This window comes from Neoarius graeffei, chromosome 20 (genome assembly GCF_027579695.1).
Source record: "Neoarius graeffei isolate fNeoGra1 chromosome 20, fNeoGra1.pri, whole genome shotgun sequence".
Taxonomy (NCBI): Eukaryota; Metazoa; Chordata; class Actinopteri; order Siluriformes; family Ariidae; genus Neoarius; species Neoarius graeffei.
In genome coordinates, this window is record NC_083588.1 from 31,828,081 (window position 1) to 31,849,170 (window position 21,090).

Consider the following 21,090-nt stretch of genomic DNA (forward strand, 5'->3'; position numbering starts at 1 on the left):
AATCACTTAATTTTTCTCTTTAAATGATACATTTTGTCAGTTTAAACATTTGATATGTCATCTATGTTCTATTCTGAATAAAATATGGAATTTTGAAACTTCCACATCATTGCATTACGTTTTTATTTACAAATTGTACTTTGTCCCAACATTTTTGGAATCGGGGTTGTAACTGTATCTCACCATAATAACATTATCAAGAGTACCTTCCACAAGCTAAATTACTTAATGTATTTTGGGCCACTAGACTAAATATCTTTAGCACAGAAGTGCACTGTAGGAGTCAGCAGGACATAAGCAAACATTGTCAGAACAGTGGTCCACTTAAGGGTGCAAGCAAACGAAACAATCAAAATGTGCACATCCTGAGGAAGCAGCGCTGGCTTCCTGATTAAGATAAAAAAAAAGAAAGGTTACAGAACTACTCCAGCTCCCTAAAACCCTCCTTCTTACATTCTCTTGTGTGTCTACATATTCACACAACACACCTGAGATGATGGAGCGCTGGCCATTCTGGCCCACTCTGGCCCTCATCTGCTTTTTAACACTGTGTAAGTGTTTTAAATTCACCAAGTTCCAGCTTAGTTTTATTGCTATCCAGTCTTTCTTTTAACTAGTTCCATATCTGTTCTTTATCTCTTTTTCATCAGCAGGGTGTGATGGCAAGGAACGGAATGGTAAGTTTAATTTGTACTTTCCTATTGTTTGCTTCAAAAATCATAGCAGTTCTTCTTGCACAAAGACAGTCTTGATGCATTTGTTTTTATTTATGTGAGATGAATTAAATGTGTGCTTAGGAAGTGTAGATTTCTGGCTTCTGTGATTTAGTCTTCACTACACTTACCTAAACAGTGCTTTTTCCAGCTACAGTTTTTATTTAAATGCTCCAATGTTGTCCAATTTTACTTAATGATAAAACAAGTAGAACATATTGAAGATGACTGCACGTATCTGTGTTAAAACAAAAGCATGAGGCTGGCTTATCTTTGTGGTTTGGGATCTGTAGACCTGCTTCTTTAGCATGAAATTAATATTTTACATTTGCTCTGTTTAGTATTACTGAAGTCCCAAGTTTCCATTAGTTGAAAGGTATACATTTGCTTGCTTCCATCCTTCCTACTTTCTCTACTTAAAACCTATAATTCCTTCAGTCTTGGAGTGGCCTTCCTGTGGACTCCCTACATTGTCAACATGTCTTTCACTGTTATTATAGTGTGTGTGTGTGTGTGTGTGTGTGTGGGGGGGGGGGGGGGGGGGGGGTTTAGATGTATATGAAAAGAACATAGAAACTTGAGATCAAAGGTTTTTTTTAGTGAAAATAAGAATTTGATCCCAAGTTTCTATGTTCTTTTCATATACATCTACCCCCCCCCCCCCCACACACACACACACACACACATACACGACCCTTTTCCTTTGAAAAACAATAGGGTCTTCGCACCGAATGGTGCTCGAGCCCTAAATATACAGCATATAGTACTGGCTGTTTCACAGTTATATAAGGCTAAGAAAATATTTTCCATGTGAAAATTGACAAGCCAAGTGGAAAAATTCAAGATGGTGCCGCAAGAGTGGCAGCTAGTTGCAGTAGCTCCGAGCGTGCAGTAGCTCCGAGGCTCCGAGTGTAGCACCCACGTGCAATGAACCGGTGCTACAGGTGCCCTAGCCCCTGCCCCTTTTCTGTTTGCTGTCCAAAGTGCCCTTTTCATAGGGACTGTTTTGTTGTTTTGTTTTGTTTTTTTTATATTTGTAAAAGGTTTTAATATATGAAATTATAGATTTATAAAATAACGTTTTTCTATGTAAATGCGGGCATCAATCCGTGACGTCATGCATTCAGTGAACCTCCGTGCAGAAAGCGCATGCAGGCGGTTGACAGTGGGAGACAGTGTGAGGAACGGCATGGTAAGGTCACACTGAAAGTCTCCTTTCATTTCTTATCTGAACATGCAATATTGTGCAGCTTAGAACACAACAGTAAATGCGTAGGGTTGTTTATCATTTAATGAAGCCGCCTAGGCTATATTTAAACCGTTTGCTCCATCCATTTCATTAACGTGGCAGATTTGGAAACTTTAGTTTGAACGACAGCGTTAATAACATATTCTAGCAGCTTCAAAAACTTAAGGCTGAATGACGACGTCCACAACATATTCTATCAAGACTATTATGTTATAGTAGCTTACACACACACACACACACACACACACACACACACACACACAGAATGTTCAGTTGCAATTGAAATTTAGTTTTGAATAAAGTTAACTTGTGTGAAAATTTTGTTCCAAGTGTCCTTTTTTGAATGTTGAGCCCCTGCCCCTCCAAAGGTCTTTGCACGGCCCTGGATTGTAGCCTTATGTGCTTCACAGAGACTTGGCTGAATGAACTCTCACCAGACTCACACGTCACTCTGGATGGATTTCAACTCATGAGAGTGGACAGGAAAGCCAAGGAGAGCGGTAAGAGGAAAGGAGGGGGTATAGCGATGTTTGTGAATGACAGATGGTGTAACCCGGGGCACATCAGGGTAAAGAAGCAGTATTGCAGTAAAAACATTGAACTGCTAGCAGTTAGCATTCGGCCATATTACCTCCCGAGGGAATTCTCACACGTTATCGCAATAACTGTGTACATCCCCCCAGCGGCCGATGCTGCTGCAGCCTGTGAGCTCTTACACACTACAGTGTCAAAGCTTCAGACATCGCACCCCCAGTCCCTGCTACTAATCTCCGGTGACTTCAATCATGCTTCTCTGTCCTCCACTCTCCCAACCTTCACTCAGTATGTGAAATGCCACACCAGAGACAAGAGATCTTTGGATTTAATGTATGTGAACATCAAGGACGCATATAGTTCATCACCCCTCCCCCCGCTGGGCCGTTCTGACCACAATCTGGTTCACTTGTCCCCTACATACATACCTATGGTGAATAAACAACAACCCACCAAGAGGTATGTAAGGAGCTGGTCTGAGGAGACCAGTATGGCACTGAGGGACTGCTTTGACACCATGGACTGGGATGTGTTGTGTGAACCTCACAGGGATGACATTGATAGCCTGACAACCTGCATCACGGATTACATTAATTTCTGTGTTGAAAACACTGTGCCAGTCAGGAAGGTACGGTGTTTTCCCAACAATAAACCCTGGGTGACCTCTGAACTAAAAGCCCTATTAAACAAGAAGAAGAGGGCTTTTAAATCTGGCAACAAGGAGGAGATGAGGAGAGTGCAGAGGGAGCTGAAGAGGGGGATAAGGAGAGGCAAGGACAGCTACAGGAGGAAGCTGGAGGAGCACCTCAAGGGGAGCAACACCGGAGAAGTATGGAGAGGCCTGAAAACCATCTCTGGCTACACAAAGGACAGTGGGAGGGGCCCTGTATCTGGGGGCCAAGACTGGGCAAATGAGTTGAATCTCTTTTTCAACAGATTTGACTGTGCCACCCCACCCTCCCCCACTCACCATAGTCCTGACCGGTCTGTGATATCACTCCACCACCACCCCTCTCCCCTCATAATACCTCTGACACCAACAGCTCCCTCCTCACACCACATCACCCCCCTCCAATCCCTGCCAGACCAATCCACACACTCCACCCCCGACCTCACTCTACAGGACTCACACCTCGGCTACACCCCTTGCCTCTCCATAACAGCTGATCAGGTGTTGAAGGAGCTGAGGAGGATCAAGACAAGGAAAGCTGCTGGCCCTGATGGTATCAACTCCAGACTGCTTAAAGACTGTGCAAATCAGCTCTGTGGGATTCTTCTGTACATTTTTAACCTGAGCCTCATTCTGGAGAAAGTTCCACTTCTGTGGAAAACATCATGTGTGGTTCCAATTCCCAAGACTGCGCACCCCAGGGAGCTCAACCACTTTTGGCCAGTAGCTTTAAAGTCTCGCCTAATGAAGATCATGGAGAGGATTGTTCTCTCCCACCTCCAACACATGGTGAACAGCGAGATGGACCCCCTGCAGTTTGCATATTGACCGGGGATTGGTGTGGATGACGCTGTCATTTACCTGCTGCACTGGTCACTTTTGCACCTGGAGGGCACTGGGAGCACTGTGAGAATCATGTTCTTTGACTTCTCCAGTGCTTTCAACACAATCCAGCCATCACTGCTTAGGGGGAAGCTGGAGGGAGCTGGTGTCAACTGCCACCTGGCTGCATGGATCATCGACTACCTCATTAACAGACCGCAGTATGTGAGGCTCCACGACTGTGTCTGATGTGGTAGTCTGCAGCACAGGGGCTCCACAGGGTACAGTGCTCTCTCCTTTCCTCTTTACACTTTACACATCTGACTTCAGCTGCAACACGGACAGCTGCCACCTCCAGAAGTTCTCAGATCATACAGCCATCGTTGGACATGTGTCAGAGGGGGACAATCTGGAGTACAGAGAGGTCATCACCAACTTTGTCGCCTGGTGCGAACTGAACCACCTGCGCATCAACGCCAGCAAGACAAAGGGGGTGGTGATCGATTTCAGAAGGACGGTCCCTCAAATTGCACCAGTGAACATCCAGGGTTTGGACACTGAGATCATGGAGTACAAATACCTGGGTGTTCACCTCAACAACAAACTGGACTGGACTAACAACACAGATGTCCTGTACAAGAAGGGCCAAAGTCGTCTCCACCTCTTGAGAAGACTGAGGTCTTTTGGTGTGTGCAGGATACTGCTTAGGAATTTTTATGACTCTGTGGTAGCATCAGCGATTTTCTACGCTGTGGTCTGCTGGGGCTGTGGAAGTTCAGAGAGGGACAGGAAGACACTTAATAAACTGGTCAGAAGGGCTGGCTCAGTCTTGGACTGTCCTCTGGACTCCATTGAGGTGGTGGGTGAGAGGAGGATGTTAGCCAAGCGGACCTCTATCATGGATAACCCCTCTCACCCCCTACATGAGGCTGTGGGGGCTTTAAGCAGCTCTTTTAGTAGTAGACTGCTACACCCATGGTGTAAGAAGGAGAGTCAAGTCAAGTCAACTTTATTGTCAAATATGCTATACATGCTCGACATACAGCACAGATGAAATTTCAGTCCTCTCTGACCCATGGTGCAAACAGGCAATGCAATAAATAAAAATAGAATAACTGAACAAACAACAATATAAACAGTATAAACACTCTAGATAGGAACTAGACATAGACTAAGCACAGACAAACAATATAAACAGTATAAATAAACAGTATAAACACTAGATAAAACAAGACATAGACGAAACACTCAGACAATATAAACAGTGTAAACACTAGATAAGAACTACACACAGACTAAACACTCAAACAGACAATATAAACAGTATAAACACTCTAGATATGAACTAGACATAGACTAAACACTCATACACACACACACACACACATAAATTGGTTCAAATAACCAAACAGTCAAGGGCGCTTGAGGTATAGCAGGTAAACATGAAACATGAAAAAAGCAGTATAAACAAGCTAGCAGCTGTTAAGATGAGGTAGTGCGGAATAGTGCAAATGAGCGAGGTAAAGTGAGATGTGCGGTCCCTGAGTTCAGTGTGTTAATGAACGATGAGATGTGTGTGTGTGTGTGTGTGTGTGTGTGTGTGTGTGTGTGTGTGTGTGTTGGGGGGGAAACTGTGAGGATGACATGTCAGATGCTGAAGGGGGGTGTGCGAGCAGAATCTGTGGCAGGGGGCAGAGGGGGGAGGAGGGGCAGAACAGGGAGGGAGTTGAGCCTCCTGACTGCCTGGTGAAAGAAACTGTTCTTGAGCCTGCTGGTTTTGGCCCGGAGACTCCGCAGTCTCCTCCCTGATGGCAGCAGGCTGAAGAGGCTGTGAGATGGGTGGGTGGGGTCACCTGCAATCCTGATGGCTTTGCGGGTGAGGCGGGAGTTATAAATATCCATTAGAGAAGGGAGAGAGACACACCAATGATCCTCTCAGCTGCTCTCACGATGCGCTGCAGAGACTTGCAGCAAGACACGGTGCAGGCGCCGTACCACACGGTGATGCAGCTGGTCAGAATGTTCTCGATGGTGCCTCTGTAGAAAGTGTGCATGATGGGGGCCGGGGCTCTTGCTCTCCTCAGTTTGCGGAGGAAGTACAGATGCTGTTGGGCTTTTTTGGCCAGTGATGCGGTGTTGTTGCTCCAGGACAGGTCTTCAGAGATGTGCACACCCAGAAACTTGGTGCTGCTCACCCTCTCCACTGCAGCACCGTCGATAGATAGTGGAGCATGCTGGGTGTGCTCTCTCCTGAAGTCCACAACAATCTCCTTCGTTATCTCCACGTTCAGGCAGAAATTGTTGTCCTTGCACCACATGGCCAAGCGGCTCACCTCACTCCTGTAGATTGTCTCATCGCCATTGTTGATGAGACCCACCACAGTCGTGTCATCCGCAAACTTAATGAAGAGATTTGAGCTGGATGTTGGTGTCCAGTCGTGAGTCAGCAGAGTGAAGAGGAGGGGGCTTAGCACACATCCTTGGGGGGCCCCCGTGTTCAGTGTGATGGTGCTGGAGGAGTTGCTGCTGACCCATACAGTCTGTGGTCTCCCTGTCAGGAAGTCCAGCAGCCAGTCGCACAGGGAGGTGTTGAGTCCCAGCTGGTCCAGTTTATGAATGAGCTGCTGAGGAATGATTGTGTTGAATGCTGAGCTAAAGTCTATGAACAGTATTCTGACATACGAGTCTTTTGTCTCCAGGTGGGTGAGTGCTGAATGGAGGGCAGTGGAGATGGCGTCATTGGTCGAATGGTTGGACTGATATGCAAACTGGAAAGGATCCAGGGTGGGGGGGAGGGCAGACTTGATATGCCTCATGACTAGCCGCTCGAAGCACTTCATGAGGATGGGAGTGAGTGCGACAGGGCGGTAGTCATTGAAGCAGGCGGGAGATGGCTTCTTCGGGACTGGGATGATGGTGGTGGTTTTGAGGCACGTGGGAACAACAGCCTGGCTCAACGAGATGTTGAAGATGTCTGTAAAGACATCTGTGAGCTCCTCGGCACAGTCTCTCAGGACACGACCAGGAATGTTATCAGGACCCGGGGCTTTTCGTGCATTTGTCGTCCTGAGAGCTCTCCTCACGCTGTCTGGGGACAGCGTCAGCACCTGGTCACCGGGAGGTGGTGGGGTCTTCTGTGAATTGGTGCTGTTGTCTGCCTCAAAGCGAGCGAAGAAGTCGTTCAACTGATTCAGCAGAGACATGGAGTTGTCACAGGTCTGTGGCTACAGGCTTGTAGTCTATGATGGTCTGAATCCCCTGCCACAGGTTCCTGGTGTCTCTGCTGTTGTTGAAATGGTCAGCAATGTACCTGGAATACTGTCTCTTGGCCACCCTGATGCCTCGTGACAGATTGGCCCTCGCTGTCCTCAGGCCCACCTCGTCCCCAGCTCTGAAGGCGGCGTTCCGAGCCCACAGGAGCCTATAGACTTCCCCTGTCAGCCATGGCTTCTGATTGGCCCAAATGGAGATGGTTCTGGTGACTATAATGTCATCCATGCACTTCCTCATGTAGGCAGTGACGGTCTCCGTGTACTCCTGGAGATCTGTGGTGTTGTTGTAGGTGGCCGCCTGTCTGAACATGCTCCAGTTAGTGGTGGAAAAACAGTCCTGGAGTGCCTCTGAGGACCCCTCTGGCCACACACATATCTGCTTTGTAGCTGGTTTGGTGACTTTAACCAGCGGCCTGTATGCTGGCATTAGCATAACAGTGGAGTGATCTGAGGCCCCAAGGTGGGGGAGGAGTAGGGCTTTGTAGGCATCTTTATGCATGGTGTAAACATTGTCCAGAGTATTGTTTCCACGTGTGGGAAATTTGATATGTCCATAGAGTTTTGGAAACACGCTTTTGGGGTTTGCATGATTGAAATCCCCAGCCAGGATGGGGAAAGCATCTGGGTGGGCTGTCTGCTGCTCACTGATATGCTGATAGAGTTCATTCAGTGCTTCACTCCTGTTGTTATTGGAGCCAGGAGGGATGTATAATGCTACCAGCAATATGGCTGTAAATTCCCTTGGCAGATAGAATGGCCGGCACTTAATAATCATAAACTCCACCAGAGGTGAGCAGTGTTTGCAGACCACAAGAGCATCACAGCACCAGGCATCACTGATGTAAACACAGAGTCCTCTGCCGCGAGTCTTTCCCCCCCCTCAACTAGCGCTCTGTCTGACCGGTAGCATGTTAGCCGGGCTAGCTGAATGGCACAGTCCGGGATGCTGTCGTTAAGCCATGTTAAGCCAAGGACACAACACTCACTCACAGACTTAAAAGATGAGCGGAGCAGGTGGACATAATCCAGCTTGTTGTCCAGCGAGTGTACGTTGGCCAGAGTGATGGTAGGGATAGCCGGCTGGTGAGGGCTAGCCGCGAGCCTAGCTCGGATACCTCCACGTTTGCCTCTCTTCTGCTTCCGCATGTTCCACCTGTGACGCTTCCACTGCGGGCTGGATGCAGGAGTGGGGGTCAGTGCTTGAGCAGGCCTCCGGAGCAAACCGTAGCCGCATAGCACTTCCGCGTCCACTGGATTTATATCCGTGAATATAGTTCTGTGGATGTCAAGCAGAAACCCATGGGAGTATGTGCGTCTTGAGACTAATGGATGCGACAAAGACGAACAGATACACACTATTTTAAAACACAAAAAGCACGAAAACACCGTTCTGTCGGGACAGAGAGGAGCCGCTGTGTGTGTGCGCGCCGCCATCTTGGAACTAGAGGTACCGCAGGTCATTCATACCTACTGCTGTCAGATTGTATAACACCCACAACTTGTAACATAGCACCAATAACCTGTTTGTAGTTTAATTTGCACTACTTCACCACTACTACCTCTGCCATCTCTCATTGATGCAATTATTATGTGCAATAATATAGGCCCTAAGCTATTTTTATGCATACTTATATATATATATATATATATATATATATATATATATATATATATATATATATATAAAATATTATTTATGTATGTCTATATATACAGAGTCTACCTGTAATGTGCAATTTTTCCGAGCCTCTCAATAAGGCAATTTTTCTATAATTTTTCACGGTAGATAATGCAAATAGCCCTCTGTATTTAATCCTTCGTTTGTCTAATTTTTATTTCAGTTTTATTTGTTATCTGTTTGACATTTTCTTGCTACTGTAACATGTGAATTTCCCCAATGTGGGATGAATAAAGTGAATCTAATCTAATACAAAAATTTTCTCCTGATGTTTGATGCTTTCTTAATTCATGTTCAACCTCCATGTTCAGTGTTCACCATTGACCAGGTGAAGCTGACCCTCCTTCCAGGAACCATGGTGGAAAGAGGCAGCAATGTGACCCTCCGCTGTGAAGTCAAAGTCAGCCACAGTTCCTCACAACTCATGCACACTCTGATGTTCCTGATGGATGAGTCAGTGATCTACTCCAAAAACACCAGTGAAGCTGTGGTGGAGTACAACCTAGCCCCAGCCAGGGCTTCCCACTCAGGCCTTTACAAATGCCAAGTCCAAATCTTAAAAAAGGAAAAGAGCAGTAGGCTGCAGAGACTCAGTGTAACAGGTACAGTGTGTAGGATAAATAATAGGTGGAACACAGTGGCGGCTGGTAGTCTTTCAAACAGGGGAGGCTGGTCGGTTACGATATTTCCAGATTTTAAAAGAAAAAAGAAAAAACACATCAATTTTGCCCATAATCTTGCCTCTCATCTGGCTGATTGTTGGCAGGGTCACAAACTGTGAAATAACAGGTTCTTTTGGCCCATTAGCCTACTGTCCAATATACATGATGGTGGTGTTGGGGGGGGTATATTTTAACATTTTATATTTTAAAATTGTGGCATGTTGTTTAAAAATTGATCATTATTGAAAGCAGCTCTTTGTCAGGAACCTCAGCAGTAACCGCAGAGTGTTCTGGAATAGGCACAAGCACTGACCTTGGGGAGCCAAACATAGAGCTGGGTGCCACACATTTCATTCAATTACACTTTCCCTATATTTTACTTATTTTGACTGAGAAATGTTTTATTGACAATTTTGATAACCCTTCACTTTTAATCCAGGTCTGTAGTGTGAAATGTTCTCGGCTGTGTTTTTGTTTAAAAATGTTTTCCAAATTGTAGCTGTTTAATTCATATCCAGAAAAATATATATTCCAATATAATATACTCAGCATAAACATTTTAAATAGATTCTATATTTTTGGTCCATCCATGACATATTACTAAAGTAGCCCATTTACTGTTGTTGATGTGGGTCACTTGCTGTTAGCCAATTCACTTTCTCATACCAGGAGAGCTGAAAGGAACAAGTATTATTCCCTACCTTTTTCACCAAGCCAATTTGAGGCGTTGGTCTACCCTGCTCTTTAATTTTAATTTTTTCCTCGAAAGGAAGACTGGCAAATGGCTTCGCCAAAATTAAATCAGCAATGCTTGGCATCCGTGCGCAGCTTTCTTCCTAGCTGACTAGCCCCCTCAAGTTCAAGTTCAGTCACTCAAATAAACGAAATTTCTGGAACTAAGATAGCAAACTTGACAACACTATATTTACACTTTATTTACAATGAAAATATATACAAACTAAAAAAGCTGGTAGAAACCGTATGTAATGAATGAAATCGAATTGTAAGCTGATCTCTTACAATACACCACAGCACTTGCGAATCCGCATGAGACTGAACTGAGATTCACCGCTGCCTGTCTATATTTGAAACGAGCTGTCAATCAAAGAAAATATCTGGCCGCTTTCACCAATCACCAGTCTCCTCGCGGAAAGCTTTGCCATGTCCCTCCCACTGTGAGGCTGGGAGTCCGTGGGGCAGACGTTTTCGCAGTATTTGTCCAATAACTGTCTTGCATTTTGATATTGAAAAGCGCATAGCTCCCAAATGCCATTGAAGTCCACTGAGGCTGGGAGTCCGTGGGGCGGGCGTTTTCGCAGTATTTGTCCAATAATCGTCTTGCATTTTGATATTGAAAAGCGCATAGCTCCCAAATGCCATTGAAGTCCACTGAGGCTGGGGGTCCGTGGGGCGGGCGTTTTCGCAGTATTTGTCCAATAATCGTTTTGCATTTTGATATTGAAAGCGCATAGCTCCCAAATGCCATTGAAGTCCACTGAGGCTGGGCTGCATCGCGTTGTCACGAGGGGGAAAAACTCATGCACACATTAGGCAAACTGGGGAAAGTTATAACGGAATGATTTCGCACTGTAGTTGGGTTGAATCATATTTCTATGATTCTGGATCTGAAATAGCAATGTTATAAGGTCGGCTATAACATAAGCCTAGCGCAATTCATCCTACACAATGTTCATAATTTTTAGAGGAGGCTGAGCCTCCCTCGTTGTCTTAGAGCAATCGCCCATGGTGGAACAGATGGAAATGCTAAATGACAATGTGGACAAGACATTTATTGTCATTCTGGACACATGACTAGTAGAATGAAATTGAGTTCTCCAAGGCCTTAGTGTAATATATTATAGAAAAGTGATAATATGCTAAAAGATGATGTGGACAGTTGGAGGACATTATTGACATTCTACTGTAGCTATATACAAGTATACAGTGAAACAGTAAAATAGCATTCTCCAAATTTAATATTCCCTGAGTGTTATGCTCCTGTATGCCATAACTTCTACCTTTGGGTTTCTATTTTCCTGGGTTTTCCACTAAAAAATCTTCTAGTTTAGCCCACACTCACTTTGGGTTCCAATCAAAATACCGATATACAGACAGTTTGAGCACGAAACAGAGATTGGTAGTGTCTATGTTACACCCCTAATGCACACAAATGAGGCTGACAGATTATTGACCAAACAGAAGTGTTACTATTCATTAGCCAAATACCCAAATTCATTGGGAAAAATTGGTGGGGTGGCATGGTGATGCAGTGGTTAGCACTGTCACCTCACAGCAAGAAGGTTTTAAGTTTGAAGTTCGCAGCTGACAGGGGCCTTTCTGTGCAGAGTTTGCAATGTTCTCTTTGTATCTGCGTGGGTTTCCTCCAGGTGCTCCAGTGTCCTCCCACAGTCCAAAGACATACAGATTACATCAAGTGGCTACTCTAAATTGCCCACTGGTGTGAGTGTGAATGGTTGTCTTTGGCCCTGTCCACACAGCAATGGATTCAGGTGAATCTGATAAAATTGTTTATCGTTTCGGCCTGGCGTCCACATGGCACCGGCGTTTTGGGTGCCCCAAAATGAAATCTTTTGAGAACGGGTTCCAGAGTGGAAAAATCTGGCAACGGCGCCATTGCGAAGTCGTCTGGATGAGTAGAACGGATTTGTTTATGATGATGTCACAACCACATGACAATCCCGCCAGCAAAAATAGGGGAAAAAAAGGAGCGATCTCACCTCTTCAGATGTTGGTTTAAGTCCGACAATACATTCCTCAAAAAGGATGTAGAAGAACAAAGTAATCCATCAATGTGTAGCATTCAATTTATTCCGGACCATTAAAGAATTCTGGAGGATCTCAGAATGTTGGCGTACCGGCTTCCATCTACCCCCGTTCATTCCTCTCTCTCTCCATCTACCCCCGTTCATTCCTCTTTCCGCGTCTCCATTCAAAAAACGAGCACGTGGTTTAAAGGGACTATATCCATAGGATAGGGAGTGAGAAGGTGTGTGCATGTGCCAGTGACAGGGAAGAACCTAGGCTCATGCTCGCCCTGAATTTCTCTTAAAGTGAAGGCAGAAGAACGTTCAGCACCTGGCCATGCTTTCTATGTATTAATTTACATAGACGTTTTAATATGAAATATAAATAAGTGTCTTAGACAATAGATACTATTTTACGCTACTGATTAATAATCAAAACTTTATGTGGCTGATGCTACAGAAGAAGGGGTTTATGCGCATGCGTCTACTTCTTCTATTGTTCTGGTGTCTCCGATGGGACCATCTTACAGCGCACGTAGAGGTGTAGCATGTGTATTGCATCGTTTTCAGCAAGCATTGCATTGCCATATGTACCTGATATTTTACTGATCCGTTGCCCATGTGGACGCGATATTTTAAAAAAAAATCTTGTTGCCGTTGTCGTGTGGATGTAGCCTTTGTGTTCGCCCTGCAATAGATTGGTGACCCACGATGTGCCCTGTCTCTTACCCAAAGTCAGTTGGGAATGGTTCCAGCTTCCCTCATGACCCTGATGGATAAGCAGTATAGATAATGTATGGATAGATGGGAAAATGGTGCCAAGTACATAAAGCATCATGTTGGAAACTTCACTTTAGCTTTTTTCCACTTTAGTAAAAACTGTATTTGACCTAAACAGTACATAAGGGTTACAAGTTTGTCTCATAAATTCTGTACCCATGCAGGCCTGCAGACTCCACAGCTGAAAGTACAGCCCAGTGTTGTGAATGAGGGTGATGAAGTTGTGGCCACATGCAGTGCACCAGAGGAGATTGGTAGTCTTAACATCTATTTCTACAAGAACAACCAAGAGCTCCATATTGCCCGTTACAAAAGCAATTCAGCAACCATTACTGTAAAGGTTCAAGAACCAGGAAACATCTCCCTTCACTGTAAATACATGCTTTTGCTGTATCCTAGTGCAGGCCACTCCAACAACAGCAACATTGTGAACATCTTTGTGCAAGGTAAAGACTCACAAACTTGAACAATTTCAGCTATTTTGTTTTGCTGTAAGGATGTCTCTTCCCATGCTGATCATTCCTGAATGGCCATCAGGAAAATGAGTTGCAAATATTCAGCTGTCTCAACACTGAAATGTAGTTATTGTTACTATATTCCACTGTATACTTCCATTTTTGTGTACTTTCTTTTCAGAACTTCAGATTACACCATCAATAAAAATTTTACCTAATGCAATTGTTGTGGAGGGGGACCAAGTGGACATTATCTGCAATGTTTCAGATTACTCCCAAAGTGGCCTTGAAGTCTTTCTGACCAAGGACACTGTCTTATATAAAGGCCATCAATCATTCAGTCACAGCTTTGTGGTAAGAGCAAATGACTCCGGAGAATATGTGTGTAAAACTGAAAGGGGCAATGTTCAGAAGAGCTCCAAGGCTCAGCTGCAGGTAGCAGGTAACTATCCATATACAGTAACTGTCATATACCTTGTTGACCTGTTATCACCAGGTCACAAAGATTGGTTCCCTTTTTGTTGTAATTGCTCTAACAAAGTGTCATCTTACAATACAAGTAAAGCTAATTACACTTTCTTCTTTACCACTTAGAGTTGTTTTCAAGACCTATTCTAACTATGACTCCAAAGTATGTGTTCGAGGAACAACGCTTCAACCTGAGCTGTAGTATCTCTGAAACACAAATCACTTCCACAGATGTGAAGTACAGCATTTATAAAGACAAGAAACATCTAAAAGTTGGACAGGTTTTCAGTGGTTTAGCAAGCAAAGCCAGCAGTGGAAGTTACTACTGTAAGGCTGAAGCTAAAGGCATCAACAAAACCAGCATGCCATTGGTTATTAATGTTAAAGGTAAACAAACATTATAGTGTTTCAGTATATGGCATCAATATTCACTGTCAGAAATAGGGGTATAGTAGGAGTCCATTTCTGTCCCCCAAGGTACAATCTACACTAATGTACCATCTAGGGTTCATTATCAGACCTCAAGGTGACTACTACCCCTTTTCCACCAAATCAGTTCCAGGGCTGGTTCGGGGCCAGTGCTGGTGCTGGTTCACAACTCGTTCAACTTGCAAGCCAGCTGAGAACCAGTTTGCTTTTCCATAGCTCGGGGTGCTAAGGGGAACCACGTCATTATGTCACTGTATACGTCAGTTACGTCGCTGTATACATCAGTTACGTCGCTGCGTTTGCATAAACCTTGGCACAAACATCGAAGCAACAACAACACGGAGAAGAAGAAGAAGAAGCACCAACAACAACAATAATGGATGACTTCGCACAACCCCCCCCCCGGCTGACGTAAGCGGTTCTTTCCTCTGGCCCAGCAAAGAGTTGGTGCTACCCTGGAACCGGTTTTTCTGGCTCCAGAGCCAGTTCTTTGTCAGTGGAAACAGAAAACTCGGTTCCAAACTAAGCACTGGCCCCGAACCAGCCCTGGAACTGCTTTGGTGGAAAAGGGGCATATGTGTACCTTTTTAGCGCCACAAAGATGCATATATGTTTCCAAGCAGTATATAAACGGTACAAATAAGTACCTTACAGGATACTGCCCCAATGACAAGCTGTTGTACCCCTAAAGGCACAAAAATGTACTTTATTTTCTGAGAGTGTTGAATACATACATGTCAACCTTTGGTCAATCAAACCTGTATAACCAACCTCCAAAATCCGTATTTCCCTTATAAAATCCGTATAAGATGCAAATTAAAATAATTTACCTAAAATTTGAATGATAATTAACAATGATATATCCAAGTTACTTTTTATTCAATATTAATAACAATAAACCTTCAGAATGAATACAAAGCTCCAATGTTTGACAAAAACACAAAGTGTCACTCTAATGTTCTGAATTGTACTCCATGACAGCTTTTTTTAGCAGTCTGCACCAATACCTCACTAGGCTGCATGTCACAGCAAGTGTCTGTGTTGATCTTGCCGGAGTGCCCATTCAGAATCGTTTCATACTGAAAGTCGCTCAGGTGGAAATATGCTTTTCAAACAAAATGTTAAGGTTGGCGGGATTCTCGTAATGCGGTGTGTGCATGATCAAAAGTGGAACGAAGTCTCGCTACCACAAGATAACGCGCGATTTCATAAGACTCTTTACTGGCTGTGTGTGCTTTCTGTAGTGTACAGTACGTTTGTAAATGTTATGTGCTCTTTTATCATCATGGGAATTGATTATAGCTCTAAATAAATATTGAAGTTTTTTTTAAAGAATCCGTATAACTTTATTTGTACGCCCGTATACTACGTTTATTGAATCAAATCCGTATAAAATACAGACATTCCGTATAGGTTGACATGTATGTGAATATAGGCTTAATTCACGAATGATTTCATGTCACTCTGCCATACATGTCACTCTGCCATACATGTGGTATATTCTAAAAAAAAAAAGTAATAAATAAATAAAATTATAGCCATGTTATTACGTATTACTGAACAACTGTCTATGTCAGTCTATGTTTATTTTCATATACAGTTGTGGTCAGAAGTTTACATATAGTGACATGAATGTCATCTTGGATATGAATATCATGGCAATATTTGAATATTTCAGTAATTTCTTTGAAGTGCTCTTTTTCCATGACAGAATGTACAGCATACATCTTTAATAAAAAAAAAAAACCCACTACAATTTGGCGCAAAGGTTTTAATATTCTTTGGGTTTTCTGAAATCAACACAGGGTCAAAATTATACATGTAGGGTCAAAAATATTCATGCAGCACATCTAATATTTGGGTAAAGTGTCTCTTCGCAAGATTCAACTTGACCAAACATTTTTGTTTACCATGAACAAGCTTCTGGCAGAATTCTGGTAGGATATTTCATGACTCGTCATGGTAGAATTGGTAGAGTTCAATTAATTTTTTTTTTTTTTTGGGGGGGGGGGGGGGGGGGGGGGGTTGGCATGGACTCGACTTGTAAGCACAGTCCATATATTTTCAACAGGGTTGAAGTCAGGACTTTTTTTAAACTTAATGTTAACCTGCTTTATACTCCACAACCAGCTCTGATGCGTGTTTGGGTCCATTGTCCCGTTGTAACTCCCAAGTCCCAAGTTGTGTTCAACTTTCTGATGGTTTATGCTGAAGAATTCTGAGGTAGTCCTCCTTCATTATTCCATCCGCTTTGTGCAATGAACCAGTTTCACTGGCAGCAAAACAGCCCCAGAGCATGATTATCCTACCACCACCACCAGCTGGTACAGTGTCCCTCTGTACATGGTGGTCATTGTGGCCAAACAACTCAATCTTTGTATCATCTGACCATACAGCTATCCTCCAGAAGGCTTTTTCTTTGTCTGTGTGGTCAGCTTCAAACTTTAGTTAAGCTTGAAGGTGTCAATTTTGGAGCAGGGGTTCTTGGATAGCAACCTCTTAAGGCCTCTGCATGCTCGTGCGACAAGGCTTTCGCAGATAGCTTTTCGCAGACAGTTGTAATTTATTGTTGAGCGGGGATAATAGGCGTGCGCGATGTTATTCACCGGCACAACGCAAGGGGGCGCGAAGTCGCTAGGAGTAGTTGGTGGGTGTGGTTAGTGGAGTGTTTATCCTCCGGTTACTTATAATGACTAGAACTTTTTTTTTTTATAATGACTAGAACTGGAGTCATATAGATGTACGTACTTCCTCAATCAACCGCTCTTCGTGCTGCTCCATCTTCGCTCGTGTTTTTAAAAATGCCGGTCGTGAAAACAAACCAAACCGGGAAAGTAGGGAAGCGGAAGTGCGTGTACAGCGGACCAATCAGAGCCCTCTTGTCTGCGGCGCTGTCTGCGAGGCTTCTGCGGTGGTCACAATTTTTGGGAGGTGCGCGCAGAGCGTCTGCGAAGGTGGGGGGGCTACGCAGACACTGTCTGCGACGCTGTCTGCGAGGACTGGGTTGGCAGCATAAATTGGCCTTGAGTCCATGGTGATCTGAACTGTAGATAGTGATCCATCAGCTTCCAGTTCATGGCAGGGCTGTGCCATGGTGGTTCTCAGGTTGTTCCTGACCATCCAAATCAATTTCCATTCAGCTGAGTTTGGGTTTTCCTGGAGCAAAGTGGCTTGACAAAGTGACTACACCTCACAATAACTTGAATACTATTGTTTGAACTGATCTTGGAATTTGCAGTTGTTTAGAAATGGCTCCAAGAGACATTCTGGAGTTGTTTATACCCGTATCTGTGACAATCTTTCTCAGATCTGCACTGAGCTCCTTGGACTTTCCCATTTTACTGTGTGTTGGTCAATCCAATGAGTGCTGTAAAAAAAACCTTTTTATGAAGGCTATCAGCTTGTACAAAGAACAAAGAAGCTATCAGCTTGTAGTCAATCATGATCACTAACAGGCTTTGGCCTTGGCAAGATAAGAGACATTTTGGAAGTTTCAGCACCTCTGAATTAATAATCTAAGTGAGTGTATATAAATTTTTGACCCTGTATTTATAATTTTGACATGTGTTGATTTCGGAAAACCCAAAGAAAATTAACTTTTGCACCAAATTATAGTATTTGTTTATTGAAGATGTATGCAGTACAATCATTCTGCCACAGAAAAGAAACAGTTCAAAGAAATTACTGAAAGACCAAATATTGCCATGACATTCGTATCCAAGATGACATTCATGTCACTGTATGTAAACTTCTGACCACAACTGTACAATAGGTATTATATATACAGTCAATGGAAAAAGAAAGTACACCCTCCTTCATATATATATGAGGGCCTAAATACTAATTGCATGACTTTCAACTGCTATAAACAATGGCCTGGGGAAGCAGTGACCTAAAAGTTAGAGAAGCAGCTGGTTCGATTCCCTTGACCAGCAGGAATGGCTGAAGTGCCCTTGAGCAAGGTACCTAACCCTCAACTGCTCCCCAGGCTGCCCACTGTTGTACGTCGCTCTGGATAAGAGCGTCTACTAAGTGCCCATAATGTAATGTAATGTAATGCAATGTAATGTCTCATCTCATCTCATTATCTGTAGCCGCTTTATCCTGTTCTACAGGGTCGCAGGCAAGCTGGAGCCTATCCCAGCTGACTACGGGCGAAAGGCGGGGTACACCCTGGACAAGTCGCCAGGTCATCACAGGGCTGACACATAGACACAGACAGCGCTAACCACTACACCACCGTGCCGCCCCGCAATGTAATGTAAACAAACAAATAATCTCAGATGATTGCAAAAAACAAAACAGATTTTCATGTGATGGGCGGCACAGTGGTGTAGTGGTTAGCGCTGTCGCCTCACAGCAAGAAGGTCTGGGTTCGAGCCCCGTGGCCGGCGAGGGCCTTTCTGTGTGGAGTTTGCATGTTCTCCCCATGTCCGCGTGGGTTTCCTCCGGGTGCTCCGGTTTCCCCCCACAGTCCAAAGACATGCAGGTTAGGTTAACTGGTGACTCTAAATTGACCGTAGGTGTGAATGTGAGTGTGAATGGTTGTCTGTGTCTATGTGTCAGCCCTGTGATGACCTTGCGACTTGTCCAGGGTGTACCCCGCCTTTTGCCCGTAGTCGGCTGGGATGGGCTCCAGCTTGCCTGCAACCTTGTAGAACAGGATAAAGCAGCTAGAGACAATGAGATGAGATGAGATTTTCATGTGTAGTCACTCAAAAAATGAACCAACATTCAGAAACCAGGTGGGAAAAAACAAGTACACCCTATAATTTAGTAACACGTAGAACCACCTTTTGCAACAATAACTTGCAGTAAACATTTTCTGTAGGAGTTTATCAGTCTCTCCCATCATTTTGGAGAAATGTTCTTCTTTAGAACATTGCTTCAGTTCATTGATGTTTGAGGGCAATATATGCACGGCTCTTTTAAGATCCCACCACAGTATCACAATGGGGTTGAATTGGGCTGAACGGGGTCTGGAATTTGACTTGACCATTCTAACACCTTCATTTTTTCTTCCTTAGCTATTCAGATGTCGGTTTGTTGGTGTGCTTGTGAACACTGTCCTGTTGATGGCCCAATTACAGCCCAGCTTAAGTTGTGGGACAAATAGCCTCATGTTTGTCTCAAGAAACTCATCATCAACATGCTTACAAGTTGTTATGAGGTGTTTGTGGTGATACACTGTGTGGGGTTTTTTGTTTTGTTTTTGTTTGCTTGTTTGTTTGTTTGTTGCCAAACATGGTACTGTGCATGAAGAACTTTTAGGGCCCGTCCACACGAGTACATTTTTGTCGAATCCGCATAAATACTTTATCGTTTCGGCCTCACGTCCAGACAGATCTGGCTTTTTTTGAGGTGTGAAACCGGTATTTTTTGAAAACGGGTCCCAGAGTGGGAAAATCCTAAAACGCTGGATAGCCTGGAGTCATCTGGATGGCAAATGCGGATTTTTTTCAGAAACGTTGATGTACAGTATAAGCCCCACCTCTCTAACCTTTAACCTCAGCCACCACCACTAGACACGTCATAACAACAACAATAGCGGACTACAGGCTTGTGCTCGTACTGCAGAAACAACTCTCAGAGTTGCGCTGGCCATGATCGTCCTATGATCGTCCTCTTCTCGTGTTATGAGCTTGTTTGTAAACAGCGGGTGACCTTTATACGCATGCTCCATGGCTTCTCTTCCGGTTTTAGTGTATTGGTGTGGCGGCGTCACAGCGCCACATACAGGCCTGGCTTTTTGCAATTTTGCAAACCTAATTCATGCTACCATATTCTTAATGAAGAGAAGGGACTTTTTTCTTGCCACTTGATGATCCCTGAAATCCATACTTGTTCAGTCTTTTTCAGCCTGTGCTCTCATGAACATAAATGTTTAATGTGCTTACAGATTTATAGGTTATATGATGTAGCTCTGGGTGCTCCGGTTTCCCCCACAGTCCAAAGACATGCAGGTTAGGTTAACTGGTGACTCTAAATTGACCGTAGGTGTAAACGTGAGTGTGAATGGTTGTCTGTGTCTATATGTCAGCCCTGTGATGACCTGGCGACTTGTCCAGAGTGTACCCCGCCTTTCGCCCATAGTCAGCTGAGATAGGCTTCAGCTTGCCTGCGAGCCTGTAGAACAGGATAAAGCAGCTGGGTCATTCTGTGCCAACTCACCTAAATTTCAGGAACTCCCCCACATCACCGTCTCAGATTTTACTCAAAAAATTCTCTAATCAAGAATCATATGTTTGTACCACACATGCAAAATATTAGCCCCCAATTATGTTGTAGTTTTGGAACTACAGGCCTTTGAAATATTGATGTCAAAACACCACATGTCGAAATTGGCTCTTTCCCCAACTTCAGAGACCCATAACTTTTTATTGCAGCTATCTAGAAAGTTGTGTGTGCAGATTCTTACTGAATGATACCCACTCTTTTCAAATCTGTTGCCAGAAAGCCTCTGCAGGACATACTTTTTGCATAATAGGCAAGGGCGTAACCATGGTATAAATATTGGGGGGGTCCAAATTTGAGCCCTTCCCAAAATATTTTGAAGTGCATTTCGCGCAATTTTCATATAGGCCTATTGATAA

The 21,090-nt window shown here is 44.0% G+C and overlaps 1 protein-coding gene across 8 annotated transcripts in view; it reads left to right on the top strand.

Annotated features, from left to right (window-relative positions):
- Nucleotides 1-445: 445 nt before the first annotated feature.
- The window catches only part of pecam1a (platelet and endothelial cell adhesion molecule 1a), a 60,178-nt gene continuing 39,533 nt past the window's right edge, over nucleotides 446-21,090 (top strand). For 2 of the 8 annotated variants that reach the window (XM_060901480.1, XM_060901483.1), the window contains exons 1-5: nucleotides 1,807-2,462; nucleotides 9,250-9,540; nucleotides 13,310-13,591; nucleotides 13,782-14,042; nucleotides 14,195-14,455. In XM_060901480.1, coding sequence (XP_060757463.1) covers nucleotides 2,306-2,462; nucleotides 9,250-9,540; nucleotides 13,310-13,591; nucleotides 13,782-14,042; nucleotides 14,195-14,455 — 1,252 coding nt within the window. In that variant the 5' untranslated portion in view covers nucleotides 1,807-2,305. Of the gene's footprint in view, nucleotides 552-650; nucleotides 678-1,054; nucleotides 1,090-1,806; nucleotides 2,463-9,249; nucleotides 9,541-13,309; nucleotides 13,592-13,781; nucleotides 14,043-14,194; nucleotides 14,456-21,090 lie in introns of those variants that run through there. The other 6 variants (XM_060901484.1, XM_060901485.1, XM_060901481.1 and 3 more) reach the window with 6 other exon arrangements.